This window comes from Alnus glutinosa, chromosome 10, assembly GCF_958979055.1.
Source record: "Alnus glutinosa chromosome 10, dhAlnGlut1.1, whole genome shotgun sequence".
Taxonomy (NCBI): domain Eukaryota; kingdom Viridiplantae; phylum Streptophyta; class Magnoliopsida; order Fagales; family Betulaceae; genus Alnus; species Alnus glutinosa.
The window spans coordinates 10,755,381-10,771,286 of record NC_084895.1 but is presented as its reverse complement, the minus strand read 5'-3'; the positions used below and the strand labels follow the sequence as shown (position 1 = coordinate 10,771,286).

Genomic DNA, 15,906 nt, shown 5'->3' with positions numbered 1-15,906 from the left:
CCCCCAACCCCACATAAGTTCCTCCTTCCACCCACATATTTATTTCTGAAGATGTTATGAGCTGAATTTCAGTTCAGCTTTTCAAAATTTACTTTTCCTCCATCTCTCTTTCCTCTCAGTCTCCTATTACTGACCTCTAGTATCAAACTGCTACCATTGTTGCACGGGTTTCCGCCTTACATATATTAAACCCCCGCCCTCACAAACACATACAAAAGGCCAAAACAAGAACAGTGGGGGGAAGTAAAGGATATTGCTTTGACGTTGATGTGCTTGTTAGGAGGGATAAAATGTAAAAGGTAAGGAGTGGATTAATGTACAACTTAACCAGTGGACAAATATGTAAAAACATATGTCTCTTATCATTTCCCCTTTTTCCAATACTTTCTTCCCATTTTTGAGAAGATAAGGGTACATGGACTCGGTGCAAAACACCTGTTCTTTTTTCTTTTTTGGTCCTCTTTTTCCTTCATTCCAAGAAATGGAAAAGTACCAATCCAACCATCATTTTCCATCCTTCCCATTCTGTTTCACCAAGTAAAGCCCCAAATGAAAGCTATATATTTACTAAACTGTAATTAATAAGAAGATATGAATGATACTGTCACCATTGGCAGAAGTGAAGGAAATAGTTGAACGTTTAGCTACTATCAGCTTACACAGTTATATACATTTTAAGATGTAGTGTGCTTTGTGGACTTACTAAGTTGATCTTGGAGTAGTTTTTGTTTCTTCTATTGAATAAATTGCTAAGAATCAACTACGCCTTCTATCATGCAAGACTGATGTATTGTTTTCATGCTTGCATATGAAAGCTCTTCAAGGACTTGGAAGCTTTTGATCGAAAGCCTCCAGAGAAATCGATAGTGCAGAAAGTGGCAGATGCATATGAGATTTTGGGCTTACTTGAAGAAAAAGAGAGGGTGCTGCAGAAGTACAATGATCTTTTCACTGAAGATGCATCCCTCAGGACACGTAGGAAAGCCCCACCCAAGAAAAAGAAGAAATAAGGTAAGGCCTTGTAGACCATGTTTGAGGCGATGCATCCCTTCCTTCAGAGACTACAATTTACAGCAATTGGAAATTATCAATTTTTGACATGGCGCAAGATCAGATAGCCACCCTGGCAATGCGGAGAAATTGAGACAATGTCCAATAGTATTTGTGTGTAAAGTGTTGGAAAATCTTTGAAGCCCTTCTGACAAAGACGCTAACTTTGGCAACTTAAAAACAAAAACACAATGTTTGGAGGTTCATGCTTAAGCGGTCGTTCCCTTGAGTCGGATCACGTTGTCATAATTGTCAATCCGCAGTCTGATATGGTTGAGAGAACAATTTTCCACCGCCTGTAATTCTAATATTATTGGAAGGGCTGTTAAGCCAAGCAACCAAAACAAAGATTCAGAGCTTAAAGTTGGAAGAGAAGTGAAGAACCCTATTCAATTAGCCAGTAAACAGTTGTTTCGTGGTTTTCTTATGCTGATAATTTTTCTTGTTTCGCTTGACAGCTCTTCTAGTGCTTCACATTCTCCAGCGCCTAAAAGTTACAGATTTTGCTGCTCGCAATGGAACTAGCGAGTTTCATACTTCTTGAGATTCCGAGACAAGTGTAAGAATTTTAAATGCTTCATGGTACTGTTTGAACTTGGGTATTGCTTTGCTTCAAAACATGAATTACTTTACAGACCGTAAGTACATGAACCTCGAGACAAGAAGATTAGGTCATATAGTTTGATAATACGACAAATGATGCCCGATTAAGGAAGATATCTTTTATTACTAAGCATGCGACCAAATAGTGCAAGATCATGTGATGGGTTTAAAATATTGAATTGAGGGTCATGTATACAGTGATTGCTGATATCTTGAACATGTACCAGTGGTCACAAGGATCTCACTTCCATTGACAAATTTTTCGACTCAATCCATTTCTCCCGATCCGCATACATCATCCAATAAATTTGCTACCATTCGAATTATATCTCAAAAGGTGCATTTGCAACTGCTCTAGCCCCAAATCACTACAAAAAATTGCAAATCCTTAGACACGCACGCCCATATTCTCGACTGAAAAATGGGATACCACTCTTACATAACTAACACAAATTTTGGAATAGACAGATGTTTTGTCCGTCACCAGGGTGCATTAGAGTTTTCCTATTTCTCCTTTTTCATGCTCTCTACCAATGCCATCTAAAGGCTGCACTGCCGGAAATCTAAGTGTATATATTTGACTGTCATGACCACATGAAAAGTTTAATAAGCATGTATTATCCACATGCCAATAAATTACCATGTGATGGAGGATGATACATGCATTGAATTTATTAATGGGTAATATGACCAAAGGTAAATTAAGTTGTTACATGTGATTAACCTAAAGGTGATTTATCATTGCTACAATCATTTCACAATATTGAGTTTTATTATTATTATTATTATTATTATCCAAAGGTACAAGACATGTCAAATTTGGTAACTTATTAATTCTTAAGTGATTTAAGAAAACATCAGTTATAGAGTGAATCAATGGCATGTCATTATCTTAACCCAAAGATAGGATGTGACAATGCAGTAGATTGCTTATCAAATTAATTATATAATTTATGAATATGGATAACTCACATCATGGCTATATATACACACACTAGGGAAAAATACAAAATCAATTTATATGGTTTACTTGATTTACAATAAGCAATTTGTGGTATCAAAATGTATTGAGACATCCCTCAAGTAAGCATAAATAACAAATTACTTTCTGTTGTCAAATTCCGTAAAAAAGACTTGACGGATTCTATGTGCCACGTTAGAGCCAATAAAATCACAATACGTGTCACTCATAGAAAAAAAAATTTAAAAATAGAAAAATTTAAAAATTTAAAATATATAAAAATTTAAAACTAAAAAAAAAAAAAAATTAAAAGGTAATTTAAAAGAAGAAGAAGAAGGAAGAAGTTGAAGAACCTGTACATGAAGAAGTCTCTCACTAATCAATTGTATTTACAGCTAAACAGGTGTCAAGTATGATAGTAAAATTATTATTGATTTTAAAAATTTACACAGATGGAAAAGACTCAATTTAAAGGTTCGAGATGATATGATAACACACTGCCACCGGTTGATAAGTTATTATTGTCAAAAGATAGGCGGACTTCTATGCGATCAGGAACCTATTGACCTCTGTGTCCTCTGGGCCGTCCGAACCTCTTAAATGGAGAGTTGAAAGAAGATGTGTATGTTGAGCAACCTCAAGGATTTGTCATCCAAGGAGAAAGGAGGAGGAGGATGAGGTAAGGGCTGGAAGAAGGGGCCAGAGGGTGATTGAGCCACCCCTAGCACATGACCCACAATAAAGAAAAAAGAGAAATGCTACACTTCCAAATTTATTCTCCAAATGATATGTCACAATCCTATGTAATTTATTATTTTGGAAAATGTCACAATCTCATAAGATTGTGACATGTCATTTGAGGAATTAATTTGGAAGAGAAATTTTGAAAAGTATAACATTTTTCAAGAAAAAAAGTCATGCAAAACAAAGAATTGCAAGGATGAGAAATTGGTACCCATGACTTCCACCGGCATTGGCATGAGAAATGGGTACCTGAATAGTTGTCTCAAGAAACCGATTTCTCGTTGCCCTACAAAATCAAATCAAACAAGAAGCCTGTTCCAACGTCTTCTACTGGCATGAATTGTCTTGAAAATAGGTCTGAAAAAACAGGGCGGTTATGACCATCTCGTAACTGCTTATAACCGCTTTTGAATGCAATTATAAAAACCGCTAACCGCTTAGGGAGGGCGTTTAACAATTTTAGGGGTAGAGGAAGGCGGTTAATAACTACTAACCGCCTACCTTTCTATATAAATAATAGGGTAAATATATAATAAATCCCTGACTCGGAGCGCATTTTTTAAAAAACCCCCTCATTTTTTTTTTCTGCATCAGATCCTTTAGTTTTTCGTGAATTTGAAACCAGTCCCTCCGTGAGTTTTTCGTCCATTTTTACAACATCTGCTAGTGCCACATCAGCATTTTCGCCAATCATCTTAATTTTATTTTTTTTAATTTTATTATGTAATTAAAATTTATTTTTTATTTTAAAAAAAAAAATTGGAAAGAGGGGTTTTTAGTTCCATTTATGACTACGAACAATCTTTTATAAATTATAAGGACTTATGATTATGATCTTCTGTGTGATAATCTTATTATTCATACCTTAGTCAAATACAATGTAACTTAGGGACCTTACATGTATATCATATGAAATATTTAAACATATATATGTACATGTAGTAAAACAATAATATATATGTCAAATGTTCAATTTCTACAATTTATAGAAAATCAACATTAATGCAATTGAAGTTTTGGACACCAGTCCCAACATCTTCTATAACGTAAAGAGTGCTTTTGTGCTTGTATTAATCTAGGTCGGCTTGAAATGGCTCATGACATTTTGGATGACTTGGAAGCAGTTGGAGCTCCCATGGGCTTTACTACTTATTCGCCACTCTTTGCAGCCTACTACTAGGAAAATATGTTTAGAGAAGCGAAGTCATTGCTAAAACAAAGTAGAATAGCTTATTTGGTCTTAAATTTGTCTGATGAGATGCTTACCTTCAGAAGCAGTGCAAATGCAAATGCAAATGCATCAAGTAAATCAGATTTGGCCGAGTTTTTGGTTCCTATAGTTAGCGAGTTCAATTCTTCTATATACTTTTTCTGCAAGGCCAGAATGGTGGTGGATGCTTTGAAAACATACAGAAGAATGCAAGAGATGAAAATCCAACCAACACAGCAAACTTTTTCCAATCTGGTATATGGGTATTCTTCTTTGGGAATGTTGGTGTTTTTGTAATGTTTTGGATTTCCTAAGAGCATTCACAGCAGCTTCTCATTAATTTTCTTTAAATTTTAGAGAACCAAACTATTTTTTTGCTTCCCTATTTCAATACTTTATACAATAGCTTCCCTTAATATTTTCTTATACCATTAAAATATCACTTTTTACTTTTTCTTTATTGTATTAATTTAATTTATTAAACAAAACTTTTTCTCTCCCTCATATTTCCTTCTTCATTGAGAGTAGCTGGGTCTTGAGGTCTTCATTTCGTAATTGGGATCGCACCACATCAGGATCTTTATTTGGTGAATATGCTTCATATTTGACAGCTGCAAGGGCAACAACATTATTCACACAATCATTTTCTTCTCTGTTTGCTCGTTACCCATTTGTTCTTCTCTGAAAATTCTCTTGCTTTTGAACCGGATTAGAGATGGGTATTTGCATGTTTCGAAATTTGTTTGGATTTGAATTTGTACTAATATTTGAATTTGTATTTAGATTTGTACAAATGTTTTGGATTTGTATATGGAAAAACCAACCCAAAATGTCCAAAAGCCCTTATATAATAAGCCCTTATTATTATTATTAAAAATATATAAAACTGGCTAAAAAACGACCCAAAAAGTCCAAAAGCCCACATATAAAAATTATAGGTTTTTATAATAGCTATTCGCCTAAGCAGAGCGGTTGCGACTGTCAAAATTCAATAACCGTCTTAGGTGGTTGCGGTTAGAGCCAATAACCGCTAACCGTAATTGCTTGTACAGATATATCGAAAAGAAAGCTTGTCATGTAACAACAGGGGCGTAGCTAGGTGAAGGCTTGGGGGGTCCATGGCCCCCCCCAAGCCCCAAGCTTTTCCCAAAAAAAAAAAAAGGAGAAAATTAAGTTTTACCCCTAATTTTTTTTTTTTTAGTTTTGGCCCCCTCAAATTTTTTTTTTCAATTTGACCCCCCTAAAGTCTAAAAGCTGGCTCCGCCCCTATGTAACGAGAGTCATGTTGCTGACTAGAGACTGCCGAGCCACTCCCTTCTTCATGCCCTTAACTTTTTTAAAATAATAATAATAATAATAATAATAATTGTTTTTTTAGTTTTTCATATATTTATAAATTTTCTATATTTATTTATTTTTTCTTATGAGTGACACGTGTCATGATTTTATTGACCTTGATGTTGCACACTAATTGAATTTGTCAAGTTTTTTTTACAGAATTTGTTATTTATGTATACTCCAAGGAGCTCTGAAAACATTTTGATACAACAAAAAACTTATTACAAATCAAGTAAATCACACAGACTAATTTTGCTTCGGTTTCACTTTCAGGACACATGTTAAGATTCCAATATTGAATGGTTGGAACAAACAGTTACTCGTTACATTTGGATACTTGGATTTAACCCCACCACTAACACAAGCTCGCCCAAAGTTACATTTGGATACTTGGATTTAACCCCACCACTAACACAAGCTCGCCCAAAGAGATGGCTCTTTACGAAAATTGGGAGCTGTTTTTTTTTTTTTTTTTGGTTGGTTCGCTTAATAGAAGAAAAAAAAATGTTTTAGATGGCAATAGATCTGAGCCTGTTCAAAAGAGGTGTATTCCACTCTTGTCTAAAAAATAACATTGATAGGTCTCCACCTGGGCACAAAAGATACATAAAGAGCATGTATGTTCAATAGGTCTTATTGATGCTATTTAAATGTTTATATTTGATACATGAAAGAGTAATGTTACGCATCACACTCATGTTATATTGGTTGACAATACGTATTTTAAGTGACTTACACGTTTGTTTTCTTTAAGTGGTTGGTATTATAAGCTACTTAAAAAACACGTCATGTCAACCAGTGTGATAAATAGATGTGAAGAATAACATTATTATAACAACCTAATGAAAAGGAGTAATGCTACACATCATCCCATTGTCCTCCTTTTGTCACCCCAAAATTGATGTGGCTCTTAAAATTACCATTGAATTTATGATAGATTACCATTGGATTTTGATCCAATGACGATTTTAAGAGCCACATCAATTTTGGGGTGACAAAAGGAGGACAAGGGGATGATATGTAGCATTATTCAATGAAAAGTGTTAGCTGTATCTGCGATATTATTTCAAAAAAACTAGTCAATTTGGAGTTTCCTTAGAATCCCTTATAAAACACAGTTTCATTTAGTAAATAGGCAATGTGAGACTAAACACTCATGACTATCTTTTATAAACCACCACCCTATATGGACTACTCTTCATCTTCCCAATGTAGCCAATGTAGGATAAGGGTGTTACAATTATTCTATATGAAAATGAATAATTCTATTTTTTACATTTATTTTATCTATCACACTAATTCCACACCAGTTGACATGGCATGGATTGAATAACCACTAAAAAAAAAAAAAAAAAAACTATTCCACCTCTATTTAGCTTATGCAATGTCATCGGTATGAAATGAGTGATGAAATAGATGTGAAGAGTATCACAACTCATGAAAATATATTAATGTTCATTTAATATTTTTTGGTCTTTTTATCTCCCTTATACACAATAAGTGGGATTATAGTAAATAGATTGCCATTTTTTTAAAAATAAATAAATAATAATAATTAGGTGGGACTATTTGACTTATGGAGAAATGAAAATTTTATAGTCCATAACGTACCTTCTAGTCTGGATAAAAAAAGACCAGTCTGGATAAGTTGTTGGTTTTGTGATATTAGCGACTTGTTTAGATTAAGTACGAAATACTTGTTATGGTTTATTAATGTGACTCTTTATCTGGGAGAACGATCCTTTATATCTCAATTGAAACGGAGAAAAATCATTTTATAGTCGAGATTTAAATTGTTTAATATTATTATTGTAGCTAAATATGTTAACACATCATTCAATAAATTAAGGGGTAATTACCTTTTTCCCCATCAACTACCAGCCATTGTCAACATGGCCTCATGAACTGACACCTCGACCAAAAGAGAGCATCTAACTACCAACTTTATATACTTTGCCCCATTCCGTCAATTTAATTCGTAAAAAGACTTAAATGCCCTCAACTTTTTTAAACATATTAATTTTAATATTTTTTTTTTATTAATTACTGTTGGAGGGCATTTTGGTCTTTAAACCAAAATTAACGCCCAAAAATGAAATATTCTGTCCAAGTTAACGGGATTCCCTGACGGAGGGAGGCAAAGTATGTAAAGTTGATAGTTGGATGCTCTCTTTTGGTCGATGTGTCAGTTCATGGGGGCATGTTGACAATGACTGGTAGTTGATGGAGGAAAAAGGTAATTACCCTATAAATTAATGTGATTACCAGTTGAATTCAAGAAAGGGTAATGACTCTTTATGCAGTCAATTGGCCAAGTGATCAAGAATGTTGGAATATTTAAATTAAACGCTGTCATCACGACTAGGGCTGAAATAACCGCCATCTAACTGCTAACCGCATATATATATATATATATATATATATATATATATATATATATATATATATATATATATATATATGAAATGACTTCATTTCACTCTAGGGTTAGAGAACCACAAAATTCTCTCATCTCTATTCTCTCATTTCCTCTCCCACACGCTGCCAGCCTATTCTCTCATCTCTCATTCTCTCTCTCTCTCTCTCTCTCTCTCTCTCTCTCTCTCTCTTGTCCGACGCCGTGAAGATGGATCAGAGCCCACAAACATACTCCAAGTTGGGGAGGGTATCTTCACAGGTGGGAACCTCGGTCGTAGCCGTGACATCATCTTGGGGATGGATCTCGGCGAACTGAACCTCACCACTAAGGGCAGGAGAAGCGGCGAGGCAGTCGTCCTCGAAGATCTTGTCGCCAGAGTGAGGAACTGCTAGAGGAAGACATTTTCAGAGAAGGAAAATGTTTGGTTGCGGAGAAGAAAAGGAAGTGCAGAAGAGCTGTGATTTTTCGAAGGCAAAAGTAAAAGTGAAGGAATGGTGAGTTGGGAGGAGTATTTATACTAGAAATCCCTCGGTGTGACGACCCTTTTCTTTTTCTTTTTCTTTTTTGAAAACATGCATAAAGCGTAAAATGGACCTCACAGTGACACGACTACTTGTCGCTCAACCAACATAATGTACACGTTTCATAACATGTACCTGATATACAGAGTTACATCTAACAGCGGAATATAATAATCAATGTGCAGCAGAACACATATCAGTAACAAAAATACATCTAATACATAATTGTTACCAACAACAAGAGCCATTTACAAGTCTATCTATTTAAGGTTTATAAAATATATTATACTAATTACATACTAAAATACAGGCTCAATAAATACATATGCCACATAGGACACGAGCCATAAATAAAATACCCAAAATGCGGACTACCCATGAGTCCGTGACTTATGACTGTCGCGATGTGCTCCAATCATAGCATCCCATGCACTAGGTTGGCGAGTTAGTATTTATATCCGCAGAACCTACAACCAAAGCATCAATGTCTGCACAGTTGCGGGGGTTGCCGCATCCGCACAAGTGGAATTATGAGCCCATTGTCTTAGCATAAATAATTACGCTAAGACCTCAGAGGAATACTATTCACAGAGTTTTCGTAAAGAACCAACTTTTCTTTTCTAGTCTTGCATACACTATATCAACTACCAATTTTATAAACTTTATTTGAAAATCCCCATAGCTGATGTAGCAAACACCTACTAATAGAAAATGTTTAAAGTATACTATGTAGCTAAGATTATGTAGAAGTTCAGTTGTTGGAAACAATTACACACGTTCTCACCTACTATAATACTTTTATGATTGATGGCTCAATGGTACAAAGACACAGCGTTGCCAAATGTGAGTAACTTCGTGTCGAGTACATTACAGCTTCGTGCTTTTGAACAACAGCTAATCATGCGAGCATTAGAGTGGAACTCTAATATGCAAGCATGTCTTTATTGAAGAACAAATGACATTCCACCTACCTACTGCAAGACACATTACCCAAATCCAGTAACGTAGTAATCTAAGTACATCAAGCACAAATCAATGGCATCTTACTCAGCAATACAAATATACAGCGTTGCCAAATGTGAGTAACTTCGTGTTGAGTGCATTACAGCTTCGTACCTTTGAACAACAGTTGATCATGTGAGCACTAGAGTGAGACTCTAATATGCAAGCACGTCTTTACTGATGAACAAATGACATTCCACCTACCTACTGCAGGACACTTACATTGCCCAAATCCAGTAGCATAGTAATCTAAGTATATTAAAGCTCAATGCCTTTAAATCATGCAACTAATACGTTTAGCAAAACTACTATATATAAGGCATGCAACACATTCCATTACATCACAATATATGTATGCATATGCGAGTATCATGAGCCGTGACTCAAGTAACATAAGAGTCTGTACACTCACATTAACATAGGGTCCTTTCACCCGCATTAACATGGAGTCCGTTCACTCACATTACATAGAGTCTGTTTACTCAAGGTTGTACAATTAAGCACGCAAGTAACCAAGTTGTGCCATTAAGCACGCAATGCATCATGTTCCCAATTCTATATTCACTCTAAAATCACATTCATGTTCCACTGAAATCACAGTTTACAAAATTCCCAAACATATCATACAGTCACACCATTCATTCAAACTCCACATATCATATTCATACTTCAAAACATCATCATAATTTCAATATACTCAAAATTTCTCAAATCATCCAAAACAGATATATTCAACATACAGTTGGTTCGGATTTATAAAACAACATATATATTTTGCAATTCTACATTATATAAAAATAGTAGTTTCTTAGTGAGTAGAATACTCACATTGGCTGCACAGATTTAAGCACTAGGTCTCCTAGACACCACCTTGCAATGCGTTACTGTGGAATAACACATTGTACAATTTAGCACTTTAAATAATTAACACCCTAATTAGCACTTGAATCGCTCAAGGCTAAACCGTTGAAAAACCAATAATATTTTAAGGGTTCCAAACATCTACCCATAAATCCTAAATACTAACTACAACTCAAATAATACTAACCCAAAGTATTTACTACGGGTTACATATTAAAATCACCATTTAATAAATTACCTATAATATTAAATATTAGCCCCAAGTTATATTTAACTAATTTATAAATTATTTCTCAGTAACATTTTCTCAATAATATTAACCCATCAAATTAGGGTTTCTAATCTTAAACCCAATTCACAAAACACTACTCCAAATCACAATATTATTAATTCATAAGCATTTACTAAGGTTTAATTACATAAAACACTACTAAAATTAAATACCAAAAAGTTAGGGTTTGAGAAAAACTTACCAAAATTTCACCAAACCAAAACCCAAGGTTTGGGTAGCTTCAAGTAAGTTCCAAGTAACCCATTACCTAAAGAAAACACTAGATTAAACTCATATTTCAAGGTTTTAACCCAAAATCTCAATAACACGAGTTTAATGTTTTATCTCAAAACGATTGGTGAAAACGTAGATCCGAGTGCTAGGATCACGTTTCCGAAGACGGATTTGAGTTTGGACGGTTGGATCTTCGTGGATCATGGGTTTTGTAGAAGAACCCAAAGAAGACAAGAGAGAGAGACATTCTGTCTATTTGGCCTAGGGGTGGGTTCAGCCCCCCAGATCGGTCTGGGGTGGCTGAACCCACCCCCAAGGCTTTTGGGGGTGGTTTCGGCCACCCCCATTTTTTCTTTAGGCGTGGCCGAACCTCGCCCATTGGGCCATGGTGGTTGTTCGACCACCCCCAAACCGGCCATGGGGGTGGCTCGAGCCACCTCCCTTCTATTTTTTTTTTTTTTCATTTTTTAAAATTTTTTTAATACTTTTTTTTAAGTTTTTTTTTTTTTTTTAATGCATAGGACACGTGTCAACACTTAAGAGATGTTGAGGCGCTAAAGTGGACTTCCGTCAATTTTTTGACAAAAGTTTGGATGGAAGTACCATCTTCGTCTTTCGCCAAAACCAAAGTAGCATCTGCGATACGAAATTAACCTCAAGGAGAAAAAAAATAAAGGTGTTAAACCACAGGGAGTGAAACGTATTTAACCCTTTTTTATTACAAAATGGATTGCACAATGACATGACGATTAGTCACCCAGCCAACTCGAAGTACGCATTCCACAATATGTACCTGATATATCATAAACAAATAACTATGGAGTGGAAATTAAATCTCATAAAGTTAACAAGTATTAATTACAACATCAAAGCCATACATTAGTCTATCTGTTTAAGGCTTACTCAAAATATTAGTATAAATCAAGAATGACAGTACAAAACACGTGTCACATGCGACACAAGCTATATACAAAATGTCTATTCAAAATATGGACTCTCTGGGTCCGACAACCTATGACCAATGTGAAGAGCCTCAGTCGTAGTATCTCAAGTATAGCGCCACAAGGTCCTCATCGACGTTTGCAGTGCCTGTTGTAACACTCCGGTCTCTTATTGGGAAGAGATGTGACTCAGCTACACTCGTATACAAGCATTCCACAACTTCGGGAACACAAGTATACCAACATCTCTAAGCATGAAAATCATTGACATCATTTAAATCATCTTATGCAATCTAGTCGGATAGAAATATACATAGGCTATTTCCCATTAAGACTAATAGTATATTCATACGCCTAGCCATGAAATCATCTTAAAACATGTTACACATTGTTGGGTAATTATCCTTCCCCAATTATGGATGGGTCTTCAGAGTGGCCCATCCCAATCGAGCCCAGTAAGCTGGGCTGGCCTGTTACTCATGACCTTCTCGGAATGAGGGAGTTCCTGTTCAGATAAAGGAACACCTCTTCGGATGAGGAGGAATGTCAAGCATTCATCTTGCTTGGTATTCGAAACTTCACGGTTATGTCAAGCGCACCCAGCAAAAAACCACAAATCATCCGAAGAAGGAGATCCCTGCATTTATTAGGATCTTTGGACATTTATTAGATGTGAGATTAGATGGTCAAATCTGAAAATAAAATATGACTTCTAATTAACTCTGTGTGTGTGTGTGTGTGTGTGTGTGTGTGTGTGTGTGTGTGTGTGTGTGTGTGTGTGAACAGTGTACAACAAAATATTAAATGTGGAATTTAAAGGAGACAAATATTTTTTTGACGAAGTGGAAATTCAATTAAGAAAAAAATCACTCTGGGGTAGCCAAACCTAGGATATCTACTATTCAGAAGATAAAGCTAGTTACAAAGCAATAGCACTCACATACTCTTATGCAGTGGTCGTATCTTGAATTTTGACGTGTAACCCAACACGAACGCCTCCCAACCAAGTCTCCTACCTGAAGGGGTCTTCAATGGAATCATTTACCTTAGGGCTCTTCCCTAAGATAGACTTTACAGATGATCAAATCACACACTGGCAATAGCTAGAGAGCTAGCAAATCTTCAATATCTCCCTAAATACCCTCTATAAGCTATAAAAAATTCAATACTGAATTCTGCAAATAATGCATGCCTAGAGGCCTCTGTTTATAGGCTATAGAATACCTAAATTGAGTCTGATACGATTTTCTCTAGGCGGCATCCGGACAGTAACTGAGGGCGTCCAGATGGACAACTATGCAACCGGCTTTCCAAATTCGCTGATATTCTTTCCCGAATAGGGCTGCGTCCGGACGGTTGCTCTTCTGCAGCACGAAATTTTCATAATAAGGACTGAGCGTCCGGACAGTGTAAACTCGTCTGGATGGTTGCAAATCTTCTGTACGTCTTGCCTTATTAAGGATAATGTTCGGATGGTGTAGACCTAACGTCCAGACGATTGCAGTTGTCTTCCCATATATGTGTTTGCAAAGGAAATCTTTTTACTTGTCAAACACTGACTGGCATCCGGACGGTATTGCCACGTTGTCCGGACGAATGCACTTGAAAGTAGGATTCTTCTAGAACTCTGAAGAGCGTCCGGACATGTTGCCATGACGTCCGAACGTATGCAAACTTGAACTGTTCGAAGCTTCTTGACATTGATGGGCGTCCGGACGGTTTTGCCACGTCGTCCGGACGGATATTGCTAACTGAAAAGTGTCCGGACGTTATACTGGGTTGTCCGGACAGAAGCTTGGGATCCGACTTCTCTGAGTTGGAATCTGCACAGAATCTTCCTTGAACACTTGAAATAGCCTTCTTGAAGCTTGTGACACTTGGAACTTGTCATAATGAGGTTCTTTCCGTATTAGAGACATAAACTCAAATTACCGTAAAGATTCTGAAATATACGGCATCCATGTCAAAATAGCAACATCACATGGTAGTGATTTTGTCAACAGAATGCAGCCAATACTAAAACTAACAAACTCTTCATTTGGCCATTTTGGGACAAAAATCACTTGACCAATTAAAAATGCATTCTCTGTCCAAAAACTAACAAAATCAAGTCAAAATGTAGGGTAAACAGCAATGTCACACGCCGCTCCACAGGTCGGTTCATCATGCCAAAGGGTCAGAATACCATAAATGGCCGTCAATTATGTCACATCCTACCACTATTTATTCACGCCGGTAGACCAATAGGTTGAAGATTTGAGAAGCTCGCACGTGTGAGTTCATAAAAGAAAGGTAGTATAAATAAAGGCCATAAATTTGGTAACACCTAACTTCTTTAATAGCATTTACTCTCCTTCTCAAAACACTCTTACTGACTTTATCATCGGAGGAGGCACCCCCGGCAAGCCTTTATTGTTTTGCAGATTGCTTCTTGCAAGGCCCAGCTTCCTTGCTTGGATACTCAACTGATAGAAGACCAATCACACGTTGACACATCACCATTCGAAAATTGTACTAACACACATCATCTATGCTATGCATGCTTATCATCCGTTTTCATCTCGTTCTAGTGCCAAAGGGTACGCAACCTAGTGGTATTTCGTTTCATGGTGCCAAAGGGTACGCAGCCCAGTGGTATTTAGTTCAGCATTTCTTTCCATGTACATTCTTGTGCTTTCGTGCCATATAATCATTGTGTCCATGCTTTCACATACTCATGCATCATTTAGCATCATGTTTGTCACATATTCTTTCATGCATATCATGAAAACTTAACTTCTCATAAAACTCATGAAAGCATATCTAAAAATATCACTTCATAATTGTGTCATCAAAACTCATAAATCATTATCAAATCTCATCTCAAAACACATAACTCATCTTCAAAGCATTTCTCATCATAGTTAAATGTATTGAAAACATCCACAAGCATATATATTCATCTAAAATAACATTGGCTCGACATTATCAATTTATATCATTTTCTTGGCATAAAATCACAAGAAGTTCTCAGTGAGTAAAACATTCACTTTGGTTGCTCGATTTATGGCTTAAAGATGAATCCTCAACGAAAGCCTTGCAATGTACTTCTGCGTCATCATATTACATGACACATTAATACTAACTCATCACATTTCTAATTCTAAATTTTCACTTAGCTCTTGAATTGCTTAAGAACTAAACTCATAGAATTTTTAGGGTTCAATTTAACAACCCATCAACTAATAATGATAACCCATAAGAATCATCTTAGGGTTAGATACCAAAAACTACAATTTAAACCACTTGAACAAAAACTAGGGTTTAAGGATTTTACTTTAGATCCACATCAAAATATGACCCAAAGCTTGGAGATTGTTTAGAATGCTCCAAAATACACCAAACCTAAAGAAAATCATAATATTAAACTTAAACTCTAAAGATTTACATCAAATCTAGAGAAACTTGGATTTTTCTCAAACCAATCGATGAAAACGTAGATCTTGCTTCGAGAATCACATTTTTGGAGTCAAATTTGAGATTGGAGGCTTCAATCTATTAGGATCTTGAGTTTTGTATCAAACCCCTAGGAGAGAGAGAGAGAGAGAGAGAGAGAGAGAGAGAGAGAGAGAGAGAGAGAGAGAAAATGAGTTGAAATGAGCTCATTTTCATTTTAAAACGCAGCTTGTCCGGACATATAAGTGGCATGTCCGGACATGCGCTTAAGGAGTCGCAAAAACGAAGTTTCTGCAAGTCCCATCTAGACACAAAT

At 36.0% G+C, this 15,906-nt stretch overlaps 1 protein-coding gene across 1 annotated transcript in view; it reads left to right on the top strand.

The window, feature by feature from the left end:
• Nucleotides 1-1,993, top strand: part of LOC133879454 (pentatricopeptide repeat-containing protein At4g18975, chloroplastic) — a 29,751-nt gene extending 27,758 nt beyond the window's left edge. Inside the window, exon 6 of the mRNA XM_062318025.1 lies at nucleotides 816-1,993. Within this exon, the coding sequence (XP_062174009.1) occupies nucleotides 816-1,010 (195 nt within the window). The 3' untranslated portion in view covers nucleotides 1,011-1,993. The remainder of the gene's footprint in view (nucleotides 1-815) is intronic.
• Nucleotides 1,994-15,906: the final 13,913 nt, after the last annotated feature.